This window comes from Telmatherina bonti (assembly GCF_933228915.1).
Source record: "Telmatherina bonti genome assembly, chromosome: 9".
Lineage (NCBI taxonomy): Eukaryota > Metazoa > Chordata > Actinopteri > Atheriniformes > Telmatherinidae > Telmatherina > Telmatherina bonti.
This window is the reverse complement of record NC_136627.1, coordinates 15,709,382-15,726,367: the sequence shown is the minus strand read 5'-3', so window position 1 is coordinate 15,726,367 and position 16,986 is coordinate 15,709,382. Positions and strand designations below refer to the sequence as shown.

Sequence of the window (16,986 nt, the reverse complement as noted above, 5' to 3'; positions counted from 1 at the left end):
GTTTAAATAGGCATTAAAATGTTTTGTAAAGTGCTGCCTGCCAATTTAACTAATTGCTTCTTATTTTACATGCAAATCCCTGTGTGCCATCACCTACCGAGGACTGGTTCTGCAGACCACACCCTTGTTTCCTGCAGCTGAGTGGATAATTGCCTGGCCTATCGCAGATGTTGCAGCCACAGAGTGGGAAGATTTAAACCAGTTGCAGCTGTGGAATCATAGACAACTGTTGTGCACAAACAGTCTGCTCTTTGCTTGTAATCTCTGGAGTTTTAATTGTGTGCTTTTGACTGGTACTTTTTGTAGACTTTGTTTAGTTGTAGTGTTGTGTTTCCAACAGTGTTGACACTGTTTGGTTTTGTGGTCTGCTTGTTTAATTCTTTTTTTTAGTAAGTAATCTTTTGTTATTTTCATGATAAAAGTAAAGCCCTTTTGGCTCTCATTCAGTTGTATTTGTAGATAGTGTTCTTAGTTAAAAGTAGAATGTGTTGGGCGAGCTAAGGTTTTGTTTTGTAATTGCAAATAGTACTTTTGGTGTTAAGCATAGCTATTGGAGCTGCTTCACTTTCTGTTTGTGTTTTAGTCTAACAAACACACCAAATGAAGAAGAAAAAAATTATGAAACGGGGAGCAAAATGTACCTTGAGACAATGTTAAGATCCCAATATGCACATTTTAAAGCTTCTGTTTGGGAAGGTGTTACTTTAAGAAAGTTCTAACAGAGACAAGGGCTGACAGGCACAACTAACAGATACAACTTGAGCCAGGATCACAGACAACACTTGAATATAAACAAAGACAAAAGCAAACTAAAGACCACAGGGTGCAACAGGCAGCAGATCATTGAGAAGGCATACAAAATTCAATATTCCTCCAAATATGCATAAACATCTGGCTTCATGCTAAACATGGACAAGATACTACACACACACAACACTGCAAAAAAAAAAAAAAAAAAAAAAAAAAAAGCAAAAATTATGCAGGAATGGTGAGAGATAAACCAACACTGTGAGGAGCAGATATGGTCAAGAAGAACTTAACCTAAAAAGTCACAAAGGGAAATACAGATGGCCTCCTGAGCATCGGTCACATGTGCCATGAATAAAAGAACAAAGTACAATATGTGCTGACATTAAAGCCCCCCATATGAAAAAAAGCCCTCCACTTTCTGTTTCTGCTGCAGCAAGCAGGATGAAAATAGGCCGATATTTGTTTTTTTTACTGCAAACCTCTGACACACATTCATAATTATTAAAGACAAAGCAGAGAGGCTGCATGGAGGGGGGTGTAAAAGAAAAGACACTTGGGATTAACTCACTTAATTCACACCATTTTACATCACTCATGACCCTTACTTGAAAAAGAAGAAAACATTTGTGGGATTAAAAACTGTTCACTCATATTTACACATTCACTTAAACTAACATTTAGTAAATGTTGTCATATTTCCCCCACTGGGGATGAATAAAATATCTATCTATCTATCTGTCTGTCTGTCCGTCCGTATCTTATTTAGCTTAATAAACCAGCACAACATTTACAGTAGCACACAGAAGCTACGCAGCTTTCAAATGACACAGAGATTTAACAAAATATGTCACAGATAATTAACTCAGCTGATGAACATTCAGAAAGCTGTTCTATGACAGCTTGTCTACATTTAAGAAGTTTTTTATATGAACTTAAAAATACTTACTTGGTTTTATCATGAATCATTTCAGCAGCAGATCCTTGTGCAATGTAGTGCACAAGGATCTGCATATAATTCCTTAAAATGGGTGCTGAAGAATGATATTATTCAGATGGTTATGGAGAAAAGCCTGTTCATTTTTCTCTCTCTGTCAAGGTTAGGAGAAAATGATGACAACTTTTTCTCACTGTCCCACATAGTTTAGGAGTTTATTGTAGTTTGTTATATATTTTTCTATTGGGTAATTTACAGTCAGCATGTCTAATGTGGAAAAGCAGCAAGTAGAGTTATCATTTCTGCTTTTCAGTTTCTGAGAACAGAAACAAACAAGTTTCTCTGTTACTACACGTGTACTACCTTCATGTATCTGTTTTTTAAGGCATTACGAATCCCTAACAGTGCTGGAGCACCTCTCGACACAGCCAGCTGAGAGGGTTCTCGCTCCGTACAGAGTTGTTTGCCAATTCAGACACACTGTAGTAAAAATGGTGGCACAAGTACAGCAGCTGCCATGACTGTGGACCCACAGAAAGTAGATATATTAGGAAGGAACTGTACTCTCGCCATTCCTCTTCACACTGTACACCTCAGACTTCCAGTACAACTCTGAGTCCTGTCATCTGCAGAAACACTCTGATGACTCTGCAGTTGTGGGGTGTATCAGGGATGGACAAGAAGCAGAGTACAGAGAACTGGTCAGTCAGTTTGTTAAATGGTGTGGTGACAATTATCTTATATTAAATATCAGCAAAACAAAAGAGATGATTGTTGACTTCAGGAGGAACAAGAATAAACAAAGCACCGTTTTCATCCTGGGAGAGGAGGTGGAGGTGGTGGAGGAATACAAGTATCTGAACTGGAAATGCAACACTGACTACATCTACAAGAAAGGTCAGAGCAGACTGTACTTCTTAAGGAAGCTGAGATTGTTTAACGTCTGCAACAAGATGTTGCATATCTTCTATAAGTCTGTTGTGGAGAGTGCAGTCAGCTTTGCAGCATCTGCTGGGATAGTAGCATCAGAACCAGAGACTTAAAGAGAATCAACAAACTGATCAACAAAGCTGGTTCTGTGCTTGGAGTAACTCTGGAGCTGATTGTCCAAAGAAGAATGCTGCACAAGCTGACAAGTTGTTTTATCACTTCTCCACAACACAGTGATGAAACAACAAAGTGTGTTCAGTGAGAGGCTTCTTCAGGTCCGATGCAAGACTGAAAGATACAGAAGATCATTCCTGCCAGCAGCCATCAGCCTCCGGAACAAGACCTCCTCAAATTAATTATTATTATATACTACAATATTGAATTTCCCTTTGGGGATTAATAAAGTATTTTTCATTCATTTCATTTCGTTCATTCCTCATTCTAAGAAAATAAAAACACAACATTCTATGTTTTCTTTACCGTGATCCCTGCATCGATCCAGTTAGCTCTTTTCAGAGAAATGAAGCCAGAAACAGAAAGGCCATGTTTCACTGATCTCTCCCAATCTGGTCCACATCCACTTATGTGGTTTTTGTAACTCTGCACAGCTGACATTCCTGTCAGAGTTGCTTATCAAAAGCATTTTAACCAATACTAAATGAAAGTATATGTTGAAACTGGCTTTATAAAACCAACAATTTATGTGAATTACAGCAGATAAATTAAAACATCTGATTTCATCACTGAAAAGACAGAGGTAGTGGGGTTTCCTCATTACATAATTATAAAACCAGTGAGCATTAGATAGTCGTGAGGCGGTTTAGCATTGTTGATAACAGTCAGTCGTCTCCCAGTTAGAAAGCAGCCTCATCCGTCTGAGTTTAGTCCTCAAATAAAACCTAAAACCTATCTTAAATACTTCAAGCTAGCAAGTTTACTGAGAATGTAACTTTTGGTAAAGTCATGCCATACAGATACAGTTCATGGCCATTTATTATTAGTGAATTAAATATGTATATAAGTGGCATAGAGGAGAAAGATATAGGCCAAATTAGAGAGTACTTCCCAAAATGAAAGGAGTGGCTTTAGAGCAGTGATGAGATGAAAGATTGGTTGGAGAGATACTGACTGACCACCCTTGCCAAGGACGTTACCCCGGAGACATCAGCTTGCTGTCTCAGGGCCATATGTGGAACTTGTATGCTGCTTTAAGCCAGACACAGATGTAACCAAGCAAAACACACTACTAACTGCCACTAAAGTACCAACGAGCCCAAATACACTGCCTTCTGACTGGTTGCTATGTTATTTTAACACACACAGCTTTTTAGAGGAGCAATTGAGCTATTTTGAGCATCAAAAATGCTCTTTGTCATCCCTGGTGACAAAGCGACAGTCAGACTTTCAAATGCTTCACTTTTGCACCCATTAAATCAGCCAAGCTGAAGCTTTTTCTGCAGGCAATACTTGTGTGAATGAAAGTGTGACCTGGATGACTAAGTTCCAACTATACACTAAAGCAAAGTACAGCAATGTTGGTATCCGAAAAATCGAAGGTCTATCTTATTTTGCTATACAAGACGTCTAACAGGAACCACTAAGCGAGGCACTAAAGACACGAATAAACAGCTTGAGAGCGTTCTATCGTCATTGTCAAGAGGGTCATTTAAAAAAAATGCCATTCTGTCCATGACATCAGATTATTATGTAATCCAACATTGCCAGAAGCATCAAAGCATACTTCAAATAGTGTTCACACTACCTCCTTGGCTAAATTCTCTTTTGGCATTTTATTTTTTTACGTTTTAAATCACTTTTTGTTTTGGGTTCAGAACTTAAAAATTCTGCATTTTTCCCCACATTTCCCAAACGTTCCCGTTTCTCTTTATCACTGAATGTAACATCAGTGTGCCTGTGTTATGTCATGTTTTACATGACCATCAAAATGTTCCTGTTATTTTCAAACCATCTGGTCTTTATTTAACATTGAGATGCCCAAAGTCTTAGTTACAGCTGCTAATATGGGAGCTAATCAACTGCATGATTGACTAAATGTAAAGGCTTTACTCAGTTTACACTAAATTTCTGTTGCTGAAAAGCATAGAGTTTTTGTTTGCTACACATACTTTAAGTCAAGCTCTTCCATAATTTTAACATAAGCAGTCAGAAAGGCAGAAGCAACACATTTTTCTGCACACGTGCATATGCAAAAACTTTAAATAAATTACATATGAGGGTGTATCAGAGTATTGGACATTTGTTTTTCAAACTTAGGCCAGTTTAAGGGAAAACAAATCAGCGGTCCATGGCTGGACTTCAGCCTAGCGTGTGGTGTTGTGGACTTGCTTTGAGTGCTACTGTGATCTTTCAGGTGCTGTATAGCGTAACACTGCTGTAACAACATCGAGGAAGGAAAAACATTGCTTTCAGGGCTACTGAGTTAGTATGTGTGGAAAGTTATATTAGCATAGTCGAAGAAAAGGTGGACAAACAATCTCAAAGGAGGGAAATGTGGTGGAAGAAGATGGAAGAGGGACTTCCAAACAAAACAAAGCTGTAAATTATTAGTCATCTGCTGCTTTGTGTGTGAAGTATTTTTAACAAAGCATTTCACATTTAAGAAATGTTGAAGAGCTTATTAAATTTTATGAATATGTAAAAAAAAAGAAAAACGAGGCAATAATATGTCCCGTGTGCCACAACTACATTGAAAGACAAATCTTATTTAGTATTTAGTCAAATCTGCCTGTAAGTCATTAAACTGCCATTTGTGTGGGTTATATTAAGGCTTTATTTCCAAATCATCTCAATGGATATTAGGTAAGTATTATAATAATATACTGCAAATGAAGCTAAATGAACTGACTTATGTAACTGTATTTTGGTATTTTTTGTGGCATCTAGACGTTTCTTTTCTAGACACAACACGCTTGAAGAGGTTTTCTTTCTTACAGTGTCGAAGCTGTACAACGCCAACATTTCTGGTCATACTGCATCTCGTCTGCTTAGTGTGTTGTTAGTGCATTGGCCTGAAATTAGAGAGCTTCCTCGCACACACACACACACACACACACACACACACACACACACACACACACACACCACAGCATCTGCTAGCAGAGTAAGATGAAGATAACATGTTACTTGAAGCTTATAAGTGCTGAAGCAATGTTCACTAAAAATGTTTACAGCAAAATATAATTGAATGTTAGGCCATTACCATGACTGTCATGGGGAGCGTGCTGTTTCTTGCCAATTGTCAGAAAACAAGCATTGTTTGTTTGTGTTCAACTGTAATAAAGTGTGTTTTCAAACCAGCAAACCCATACCCATACACCCAGGCAAAACAGTGAGACTTTACAATCCCAGCAAATAACTGAGGAAATACGTAAATAAAACGATGCTTCAGAATAGGATGAAGAACAGCTGCTATATTACTTTTATTTTTATTTGTTGAATAGCAGGGTTTAAGTGACCCCCAGTATAAAAGTTATCAGTTTGTCATAATAGAAAAAAAAGTTCCCTCCCACTTCCTTCAAGACATTGTGTATATATCAGATTTTGATATGTGTGTGTGTGTGTGTGTGTATCATGGTGTTTCTCTCCTAATAAGTGGCTTGTGTGCCCTCAAAAAGCTGAAAAACACAAGTGGCCAAGTGGCCTTGCCCCTAATATGATGATATTCCAGGCCTGGTTGTAAGGTAGAGGAAAAGACATTGATTATACACGGTCTGGGACTCAATGATTATGCTGTATTGAATTTAACAGTTTTCAGACAAAAATGCTTTTTCTGCTATTTTATTTTCATAAATTTTCTTGTTTTTTGTGTGGACATGTTTGAGTCTGGTAAATGATGAACATGCATATGAACAGGCATGCATATGTCTCTTATATGTAAAAAGCAACATTTCTTTTAAATTTAAAAAAAAAAAAAATTTTTTTCTTACTTTTAAGGGCTGTTTTAATGATTTATTATAGCAACACTTTTAAGCTAGAGGAGTCGGAACAGACAGGTAAGCAATAATGATCAAAATGCAGCAGCAGCAAAAACTAAACTGCTAAAACACACAAGATACAAGACTTTCCTCTGAATCAGCATCTTTCAAACTCCATAAAACTGCATTGCAACATGGGGCTTTAGTTTTATGGCCCACAATCTGAATATCATCATAGTTATTAGTGAGAGATCATCCTGTACTACAGAAGGAAACACGACCTCACAAAGATGTTCATTTAAATTTCAAAATTAATCTTGTAAAATAAGTAGTTACACTGTCAACCGTGTGGGTCATACTGAAACCGGAACAAGTCCAGTCTCACATTACTCAGGTGTGCTCTTGCAGAGGACAGTGCATTTGCAGCATTTCTGTAAATGATGCTACAGCAGTTTTGCTCCTGTCACAAAGTGAAATCTGAGGCTGAGAAGAAGTATACAACAGCTAGATGCGCTTGATACCAGGCTAGAAGAGCTCCCTCTCCCCGGTGGCTCTCAGAACGCAATTCTCATACATGATGTGTTTTTTACAACTTACTATAAATAATTATCAAATAAAATTTGCTTTTAATAAAATAATGTGTTTAAGATGGAAGGTACATATCCAATACTGATTATTTATCTTTGGCCTAATGACATAACTCATTAACACAATGTCACTGCTGTGTGAAGTGTTACATCCTACCTTTGAGGTTTCCATATCAGTTTCTTCCACTTCTTTTGCTTGGCCTATCAGTAAAGGTAGAGAAGAGTAAATGAGAAGCTTTGACTGAGTCTCTGCTTTAATTGTTAATAATGTGATAGTCCCGGTGACAGCTGATCTAAAATAGTGATTATTTCTGAATTTACTGCAGTGTCCAGAGGTCCTTCAACTAAAACGCAAGGGAAATTACTTTGCTTATAGTTTACTATTATTATTATCATTATTATGATTATTATGATGATTATTATTATTATCATTATTATTAGGTGCATCTTCCTTCCAGGAGGATCAAGAAGTAAATTGAAACCGAGAGCTTAAACATTGATTCTAATTATTTACTCTAATCTGCAGTGGTATAAGCGAACAAACAAAAACAAGCAAAATAAAAGGATTGTTTGAGACTCATTCCACACTGAACTGTCGTATACTTCATGCACATTTGTGCATTTGTGTGTGCACGTGACAAGCAAAGCAACAGATGAGACTGGGCTTACAAAGTGCAGTTTTCCCACCCCGCTGCCACCAACTACTCAATACAGAGCGCCCACAAGGACCATGAATCACTGCGATCAGAAGCCCTCAACCACTCCTCCATCTATTCAATCAATTCATTTTTCTGTGGCACCTGATAATTCATATGCCTCTCCAGTCAGAGCAATTTCTTCCCACTCGTTCACCCCTGACTGAGGCCTGCGGCAGCTAAAGGACTTTCATTCTGCTGTGCTGCACCTTCTACAGATCCCACGCCTGAGTGAGGTAATCAGATTTTATACATTTTCACCTCCTCAGACTGAAGGTCCTTCAGGTGATGTTTCCGTATGCTGGCGCTCAGTGGGGGTTAAAATAAACGCACAGCTACTTAATGTTCGGTAGATCTGTCTTTTTTTCAAATGTGGATTGCTAAGAAACAGAGGAACCCTAAAAATAAATAATCCATGATGTCTTTGGTACAACCAGAAGGGAAGTCAATCGCATCTAAGATAAATTACACAGATTGATTTATAAAACCTGAAAAACACACATTCTAAGTTGCATTTGACAGTGGAATTAAAAGTTAAAACTCCTAAAATCCATACAAGGATGTGAAATTTGCAGTAGAGGAGCAACAGTTACTTGGTTTATTTTTTCTATTTTCTCTTACAATAATTACCTGGTGGTTTCCATCACAACTATGCTGGCTTTCCAGATGCAGACATTTATTCAGAAATCAGAAATAATTTGCATTCAGGAGCCTCAGCGAAACATTTTGTTGTAGTTGCTAATGACGTGATATGAGCTCCACTGATGGAAGAGCGTTACTATAGGGGAGGGGCCAAAGCTGGAAAATAATTTAAAAGAAATTTGAATAACAGAGCAAACAGCCCTTTTTTTTTATTTATTATTATTTATTCTGAAGCTTCTGGTGACACTTGAAAAATGTTTGGCAAAGACTTTTCAAAGACTTAATAATTCGGCATAATCAACAGAATAATCAATAATGAAAAATAATAAGAGCCTTATTGTTAAAAAGACAGCTTGAATCTAACATTACGAAACAGAAAATGCGACTTATTAGTGTTTATTAAATATATTGTGGACAAATGGCAAATTGATTTTTACTTTAACACTGAAAAAAAGGGGCAGCTGAAAAAATCTCTAACACACAAAAAAAAAAATCCAGACTTAACTTTTGCCCTTTTTTTCCCCCCTAGCATTATGGCATACGTGCAAGGCACATCTCCTTATGTAACACTGCAGTGAAGCAGATGTCCACCCAGTGTGAAAACAAGACCTTTCACAAAACCAGTAAGTGGGTGTGCCAGTGACAGACAGATTGTCTACAGAGTGGAGTATTTAATAAACCCTCTTCAGTGTGTGACATAAACAGCTGGCTAAAACACAGTCTGTGATATTACATTTACAGCTCAGGGGAACACTGGTGTCTGCAGAGATAAGTGCTGAATAGATATTTACAGATATGTATTAACAAAAATTGTATGAGCATCTGTGTCAGCAGCTGAGAACAACATGAAAAGCATTTTGTATGATGTAAAATAGGTAAAAAAGACGACTGGAGTATGGAACAGATGAACATAGTGTCCAGTTTCTATTTTTTTTTGTTTCAATTTTTGGGAAAATTATGACATACAAAAACACCACAGACAGAGCAGAGTTAATCCACTTTATTAAATAAATCTAAAACATTGAGGTGTCAGTAAAGAACAATAAATCCTGTTTAAAGTCCATCTTTAACAAGATTTTTTTTCTTGTTGTGATAAAACATTTAGAGATAAACCTTTAAACTGGAAATATTGTTATTATTTTTACACATGTCAATTTTAATCTAATTTATATTAGGTTATGTTAGTACTTTCTTTGCATGCTGACAATTTTAAAAATTACTTTAATTCACGGTTTTCCAGTTTTCCAGTTATAGGATAAATATGTACCCAGTCATTTTCCATCCATGAAACTCGCATTTAATAAGACTAAATATATTCTCCAGCAATTAAAGATGAAGATATCTTTACAGAATGTGACCTTGATTCTGTGGTTATAGACATATTATTAAGATTAATTTTACAAACTGTCAATTTTACAAACTGTCAAATAAAGTTTAAAAATAAAATATTCTTTTAAGATTTAAAAAGTGACCCAACTAGTCAAATGTTTGTGTTTTCAGAGACACTGCACTATTCTTTCAAATTACACACAAACATCCAGTCAGTTATTTCGGATCACTGAAATGTGAGGACTCACACTGCCCAGCCTTACTACTTCACAGCTTTTCTTATAAACGATTCATTACCCATCAATTAACTATTAAAAAAAAGGCTTGAAGAGGTGATTAATCATTTACTGACTTGCAGATGGACGCACCTGAGATGTTTGGTGGATCTAATTGTGTAGGGTGAAAAAAATACATCTAACTTTACGTATCAAAATACAACAAATGTGTGGATAAATGTCCACACATTTATCATTATTAAAGATTTAAAGCACCATTTGCTAGAAAGATGGAAGTGTGTTTACTCCAATAAATGAAATCAGATACTTTCTTTAAAAAAAAAAAAAAACTCCTCATATAAGAAATTAATAATCACAAAGTGCTTGAGCAGTAAGTTCTACGTTTAGTCCTTTATGACCACATTTTGTGATTATTTTAAAGGCTCAGAGATAGTTACAAGAAAGTAAGACTAAGCAGTGTTAGGGCTGCACTACATCCCCTTTGACAGGCACAGTAAATCTGACTGAATTGTCTCTAATGGAGCTGAAGAGCAGAGATCACAGCAGATACTTGGAGGCCAGCTGGAAAATCCTCTCTGCTACATCCTGCATTCATCTGATTACAGACAATCACTGTGTTTATTGATCACTTTGACACATTTTCCACATCAAACCATGTTCTAAGAAAAATATTCTGACTAAAAATATCTTAATCAAAAGCAATCAAAAGCTGCTGTGGACAATATGAGAGAAGATTTATTTTCTATGTAACCTTTCCAGTGTAAAACAATCAGAAGCATGTGGGTCATGTGGTACAGTCAATGTAAACTACAGTAGCCCTACACTGTCACATAAAACACAAGCTAATCACTGGATGATCCTCAGACAGCCACAGGACCGGCAGTGGATTTTGCAGTGAACAGATGTGCATGTAACCACATAGCATTAGCAGAGGAGTGACGTTACTTTGTTCATTTTTTGTTTTGAAATCATTTTCATTTTTATATAATTGGAATATAAATATACAGGACACGATCATTATAAAATATATTCTATATGCAATGCATGCCCCTGGTCTTTCATACATGCCAGTATTTTGTTGTTTGTTATAAGCAGGTAAAAGAAACCAGAGCTGACCTTATGCTTGTGCATGGTGAACAGGCAGACACCATCCTGGCCTCTCTCCCGGCTCTCATGGCCTCTCTTCAATCACTGTCCCGCTGTCCTGCTGTCAAATTACAACTTGTCCGCCATACTTTGTCATCGTCGAACGGCCTCAAAATCCCCCCTGATCTGTTACACTGCACATCCGATACCAATATAGAGGAGAAATAACAGCTCAGACATGACTTGTGAGCATAGGTGATACATAGCACTGGATGTCTGCTCAGAAGGATTTTCGGGCTGATTGGACACCGCTGTCCAGATAGAAAGTAATTTGAGGCTCCGGCTCTAGTTGGAATCCTGCTTCTCCTTCTGACTATAAAAAAACACAGAGAAATTCAGTCTTCAGTCCAGGTGGCAAACAGGCTTGCTTCCTACCATTTCACCTCACATCTGCTTTGCTGAGCCATAGATGAGCAGTTGTACGGGGGAGGATGGGTCAAATATAAGAGCGCTCTGATTGGCTGGCTGGCCGTGGTGTGTGTGTAGGAAGGTTCCTTCAACAGGCTCCCTGAGAACAGCGCTGCTCGACGAGGGTGGTCCTTCACCTCCTTTCCACCACTCTCTTATCAGAATCCCCCACCGCCCACCCCCCGGCAGATCTGCTCCCCATCACTTTCTCCTTCTCTCCTCCTCTTCCGTCTTCCCGTCTACATGCTGCAGCCATGCATCTGTGGTCCTTATCCGCTGCATCAGCAGTACAGTGGCTACATGAACATCCACATATGTCTACATCAGCTGTGTCATAACCTCATGGCATCTTACTAATGTAACTGATCAGGGATATTCAATTACCTAAAGGTGTAAAACAACAGCAACAACAACACATGTCTAGTCAGATCCCCGTCGTGCACAAAACACTTTCACTGAGATTTCAAATAATTTTCATACTGAAATGTTTAAAGATCTTTTAACACTGACTTTACTGAAGCGTCCACTTCTACAAAATGGTCTATTTTCTGAGTATCATTTATCTCATCTGTTGGATCTTTGCCTCTAAGGCTCAAAGTTAAGTGAAAGATCATATTATGCTGATCCATGTCACAGGAGGCTAATGTCTCAAACTACAGACAATGATCAATAAATCGGCAACTGAGAAAGCTCCAAAGCAATGCTGACATTAGAACAGAGACAGTACAATGTGTGGCTGTTCAGGAGAATGTCTGCAACAGATCATAAAGACCGGCTCAATTCCTGTCACGTAAATCCACCAGTGCCCGTTTGATTTTCAATATAAATGCAGAACTTAAATCTATTTTTCAAGACATGCTAACTGTGAATCTTTGAACTGCTTTTGCATCCCAACTTCTTTGTAAAGTCTCATTGCAGACCTTTCAAGCATTATTTCATTACCAACAATGGTCTTACAAGGGGTGCAGAAACAGTATTGTGTGAAATATACAATAATGCAGCTTAAATCTTTAGAACTTCATTCACCACAACAATCCCAGAACAGAAATTACTGTACAGGCACAGAAAAAACTTAAAAGAACCACTGAGTAAACACAGGTCATCACTGCATCCTCAGACTCAAGATAAAACTCTACTATGCAAAGGAAATGGAACGCAGGGCCAGTGTCAAAATCAGTACAACGTGAAATTCTGGATGTTTATGATCCCTTTTACAAATTTTGAGAAGTGCAATGAAAAAAAAAAGAAGAAAATGTCACACAAAATAGACATGATACTGATTCTATTTAAACATTAATGGATCTGTGTAATCCCGAGTGAGTGGTAAGAACTGTCAATGCGTCATGTGGTTTAAAACCACCTATAGTGTACATACATGACTGCCAAATATTCCCCAGTGGAGAGGTAACCCTGCTCCTGGTGCCATGTCTTAAATTTAGTCAATTTAATACATATAAAAAACAAGTAGTGGTTTACCAATTTCTTATAAGCTCTCCTCTCAAACCTTTATAAAAATCTTGTTGTGCACATCCCAGTTGTATTACACATTAAACTGTACCAAAACAGCAATTGTCATCATCTAAGTAAGCCACCTCATGGATGGTGACACAACCGTCCAACACAAACTGTTGGTAGGACTCAAAACCAACATAAATAAAAAACTCAAAAACTGAGCTATTCTACTTATTATCCCCACTACTGCAGGTTTTGAACTCCAGGAATGACCTCTGCTGCATTCAGTAGCCAATAATTATTTTTACTTTCTCCCGTCCTTTCTGTGTTTCTCAGCCAAACTCGTAAAAATGTGCTGCGTGCTTCTGCTGATAATAATATGCCTTGCATTTGCATACAGTCAACCTATAAAAAGACTATCATACAAAGAAGTGGGGGAAGATAACTGGATAAAAAGGAATTATAAAAGGCATTTCACAGCTGTAAAGGAAGGTACCTCTTCTCCTGATTTTTATTTACAAAAATTCTGCAATGATCACAGACAGACAGAGAACACCCACTTTTTTTTTTTTTTTTTTTTTAAAGAAGCATCACTGCTGAATGTATGAACACATCTAAGTAGAGTAAATGGATCCAGTACTCATACATAATACTATAAAGGTACAACTCTTGGCTTGAAAGCCAATGTAACAATGTAACAAATACCGGAGAACAGAGACTCCTAGTGGTTCAACTCTAGACTGGTATTGTAGAAATGTAACTTGCATGACTGACCATTTAAACATACCAATGCAAAGACACACACACACACACACACACACACACACACACACACACACACACACACACACACACACACACACACACACACACACACTAGAGTTCAATCAGCCCAGAAAAATGTGAATGCCACAAACACCATTTCTCCTCACTGATCATTGTAAAATCAACATGCAGAAACACACAAAGCAAACACACTATATGATGATAACCTCAAAACACTGCTCACAAAAAGTTCCAATCATTTTTAAACAAAACCAACTTCTCTCTTATTTACTTCCATTTCTAAAATACCTTTTCTGACAAATATGAGGCCTAAGAGGGCACAGCAAGAGGAGATGAAGCACTTTAAAAACCTGATGCAATTTGCATTCACATTGTGAGACTGACTGAAAGACAACACAAAGAAACCGTCTCATGTTTTCCATGTACTGCAGCAATAATGTAACAAAATCTATGCGATGCCAAGTTTTCTTGCAAGTTAATTACCCAGAAACATCTTTTCAAACACATCCACTCCTTGCTCCAGCAAGAATGACGTGTTGTTAATCACACTCACCTTTGCAGCTTAAGCAGGAACCTTTATGCTTTGAGAGGGGTGCAGAGTTTCCTGTGATAGCACAGCTTTCACACCCTGAAGAGCGAGGTGCCCACACGGTGCCCACAGTGTGTGTTCCCAGTGCTGATCAGCCACTGGCTCACAGTTAAAAGACTAAAAGTTCCACAATGGTATCCAACTCACAAAGCCCTGTTTGTGTCTGATGTTGTTTGTCCAATAAAAGCAAACAAAGGCATTCCATGGCTTGCAACTGTATTCACTGCCGGCCTCTCCAAATGTAAAGCGTATTCAGACACCTTGGTCAGTCAGACAAAGCCATGAATCTGTGTCACATGCAGGGTGGGCGGGCCGGGGCAAATGGGGTGACAGCGAGGCCATCCCACTGTACCCTTAACTGTATGCACCCACTCACTAGCGCAGATACATGCCCCCAGTTCTATGGATAAAAGAGGAGTGGTCAGAAAGCGGACTTACCCGATTTTGTCCGCTGCACTGTCAGACCTGCACAGAAGAGATACAGCTCAGTCATAGCGACTACATTTGCTGCTTGGATGTAAAACAATTAAAAATGTGTTGATGATCATATTATTGTTGTAATTATGGTCTTCTCAATAATAGTAAGTCCTTACTCAGATATATTCATATATAAATTCAGGACTTTTAACTGATTTCATATGTAAGAATGTTGAGGGGGAAATAAACACAATAAAAACTATTGCTAAAAGAATCAACAAAATATGAGTGGACCAATCCAAAATGCAGAATAGTGCAAAAATTTTCAATACTGCTTAATGATATATTAATGCCTAATGTGTTTGGTATTGTTTTAGATCTTCTGCATCACAAATGGTGAAATCTTTGCTCAGTGTTGTTTACGATCTGATTCTTGTCCTCTGCATATCGTTAAAGAGCTAAAAAAAAAGAAAAAAAAGAAAAAGATAATACTTATGTTTAGAAAGCAGAATTTTTTGCCCACCTTTTCTTATGTAACACATTAAAGGATAAATGTAGTTTTATGATTGTGGTGCCATAATGTGACAAGAACTATAGAATAAGATATTGAATGTTTTTGTAACTGATGTGATTTTACTGAGGAATAGTTTGTGATAGTCTAGTCTCAAACAAACTACAACTTGCTTGGAAGTTGGAGACTGAACACCATCCACCAGAACAACTGCCTCCAAGTGAGGCAACTGCGTTAACCATTGAGTCGCAATGAAACCTCGTGAATATGTCATCAGTGCTGCGTTGAATGGTAAATGGTAAATGGACTTGTACTTATATCAAATCAAACTTTATTTGTATAGCACTTTTCGTGCTTAAAAACAATACAAAGTTCTTCACATTATAAAACAATTTACATCAAATAGATAAAACATACACACACATACACATCCCGTTTCACCCACCCAAAACCACCCTCGCCCATGCCCTATTAGCCCTATAACAGTTAAAAGAAGATGAATGGCCAGGTGCATTTGTACCAGATGTGCACCAGATAAGGAAACAATATCCTCAGGGAGCCTCTACACATGGGGCTACCACCTACCAAGACCACCCAGGCCATCACCATGGGGGCCACCAGGGTCCGGGCAGACAGGACCCACGCCACAACTGTAAGGCTGCAGCGCCAGCACCAGACAGGGACAGCCCCCACAGCAACACCCATGCAGTCAGAGCAGGGGCAGCCCTTGGTAAAGAGGACCCCAATGAGCGCTTTTCTTGTCATGCAGACTACTCAAAGCGCTTCACACTACTTGTCACATTCACCCATTCACACGCACACTCATACAACACATTCATACTCCGATAGGCACATCGGAGGGCAACTTGGGGTTCAGTGTCTTGCCCCAGGACACTTTGGCATTAGTCAGGGGAAGCCTGGAATCAACCTCCCAACTTTTCAGTTGAAGGACAACTGCTCTTCCTCCTGAGCTAAAGCAGCATGCATAACAGTGAAAATGCTCCGATAAGATGCTCAACAAGAACATGCTTTGGTTAAACCAACGGCATTAAAAAGTACCTTTTTGAGTTCCCCTTACATAACTAATGTTGGGACCCTATTATTTGTATTAATCCTATATATCCAGTCAATGTAAGTCATGCATATCTTTTCTCATTACTCAGCAACAGATAGAAAATTTCTAACCATCACAAATTAATTTCACAAAAAAAAAAATCACAAAATTGCAAAGATGCATCTTGAAATAGGAAAAGCATGGGTGAATTAATAAGGGAGGTACTGCTTTACTGGCCGTTCCACAGCTAACTAGCATGCACAGGTGCTGAAATCGAATGCTGCACCCGAGATTAACACCATATATTATTTACTTATATATAGCAAGTAATATAATTTCCATATTGGATGATATTACATATTAAATGTTCATTCTCAAATACAAATCAAATTAAATTGTGTTAAAGTTGCACTACACAATGTTTAATAATCAATGTTCAAAAATAAGTTACAAATGCTTAAAAGGAAATAAATGTGAATAATGTATATGAATAAAAACACATGGTTACAATGTTACTGTGGTGTTTTCTATTGATGTTATTGTTGCTCTTTATACACTAACACACTGCTTACAGAACGGGTAATG

The 16,986-nt window shown here is 37.8% G+C and overlaps 1 protein-coding gene across 1 annotated transcript in view; it reads right to left on the bottom strand.

Moving 5' to 3' along the window:
- gramd1bb (GRAM domain containing 1Bb) overlaps positions 1-16,986 on the bottom strand; it is a gene marked incomplete at its 5' end in the record, with an annotated part of 80,368 nt that overhangs the window by 48,104 nt on the left and 15,278 nt on the right. Inside the window, one exon of the mRNA XM_079246240.1 lies at positions 14,858-14,884. Coding sequence (XP_079102366.1) covers positions 14,858-14,884 — 27 coding nt within the window. The remainder of the gene's footprint in view (positions 1-14,857; positions 14,885-16,986) is intronic.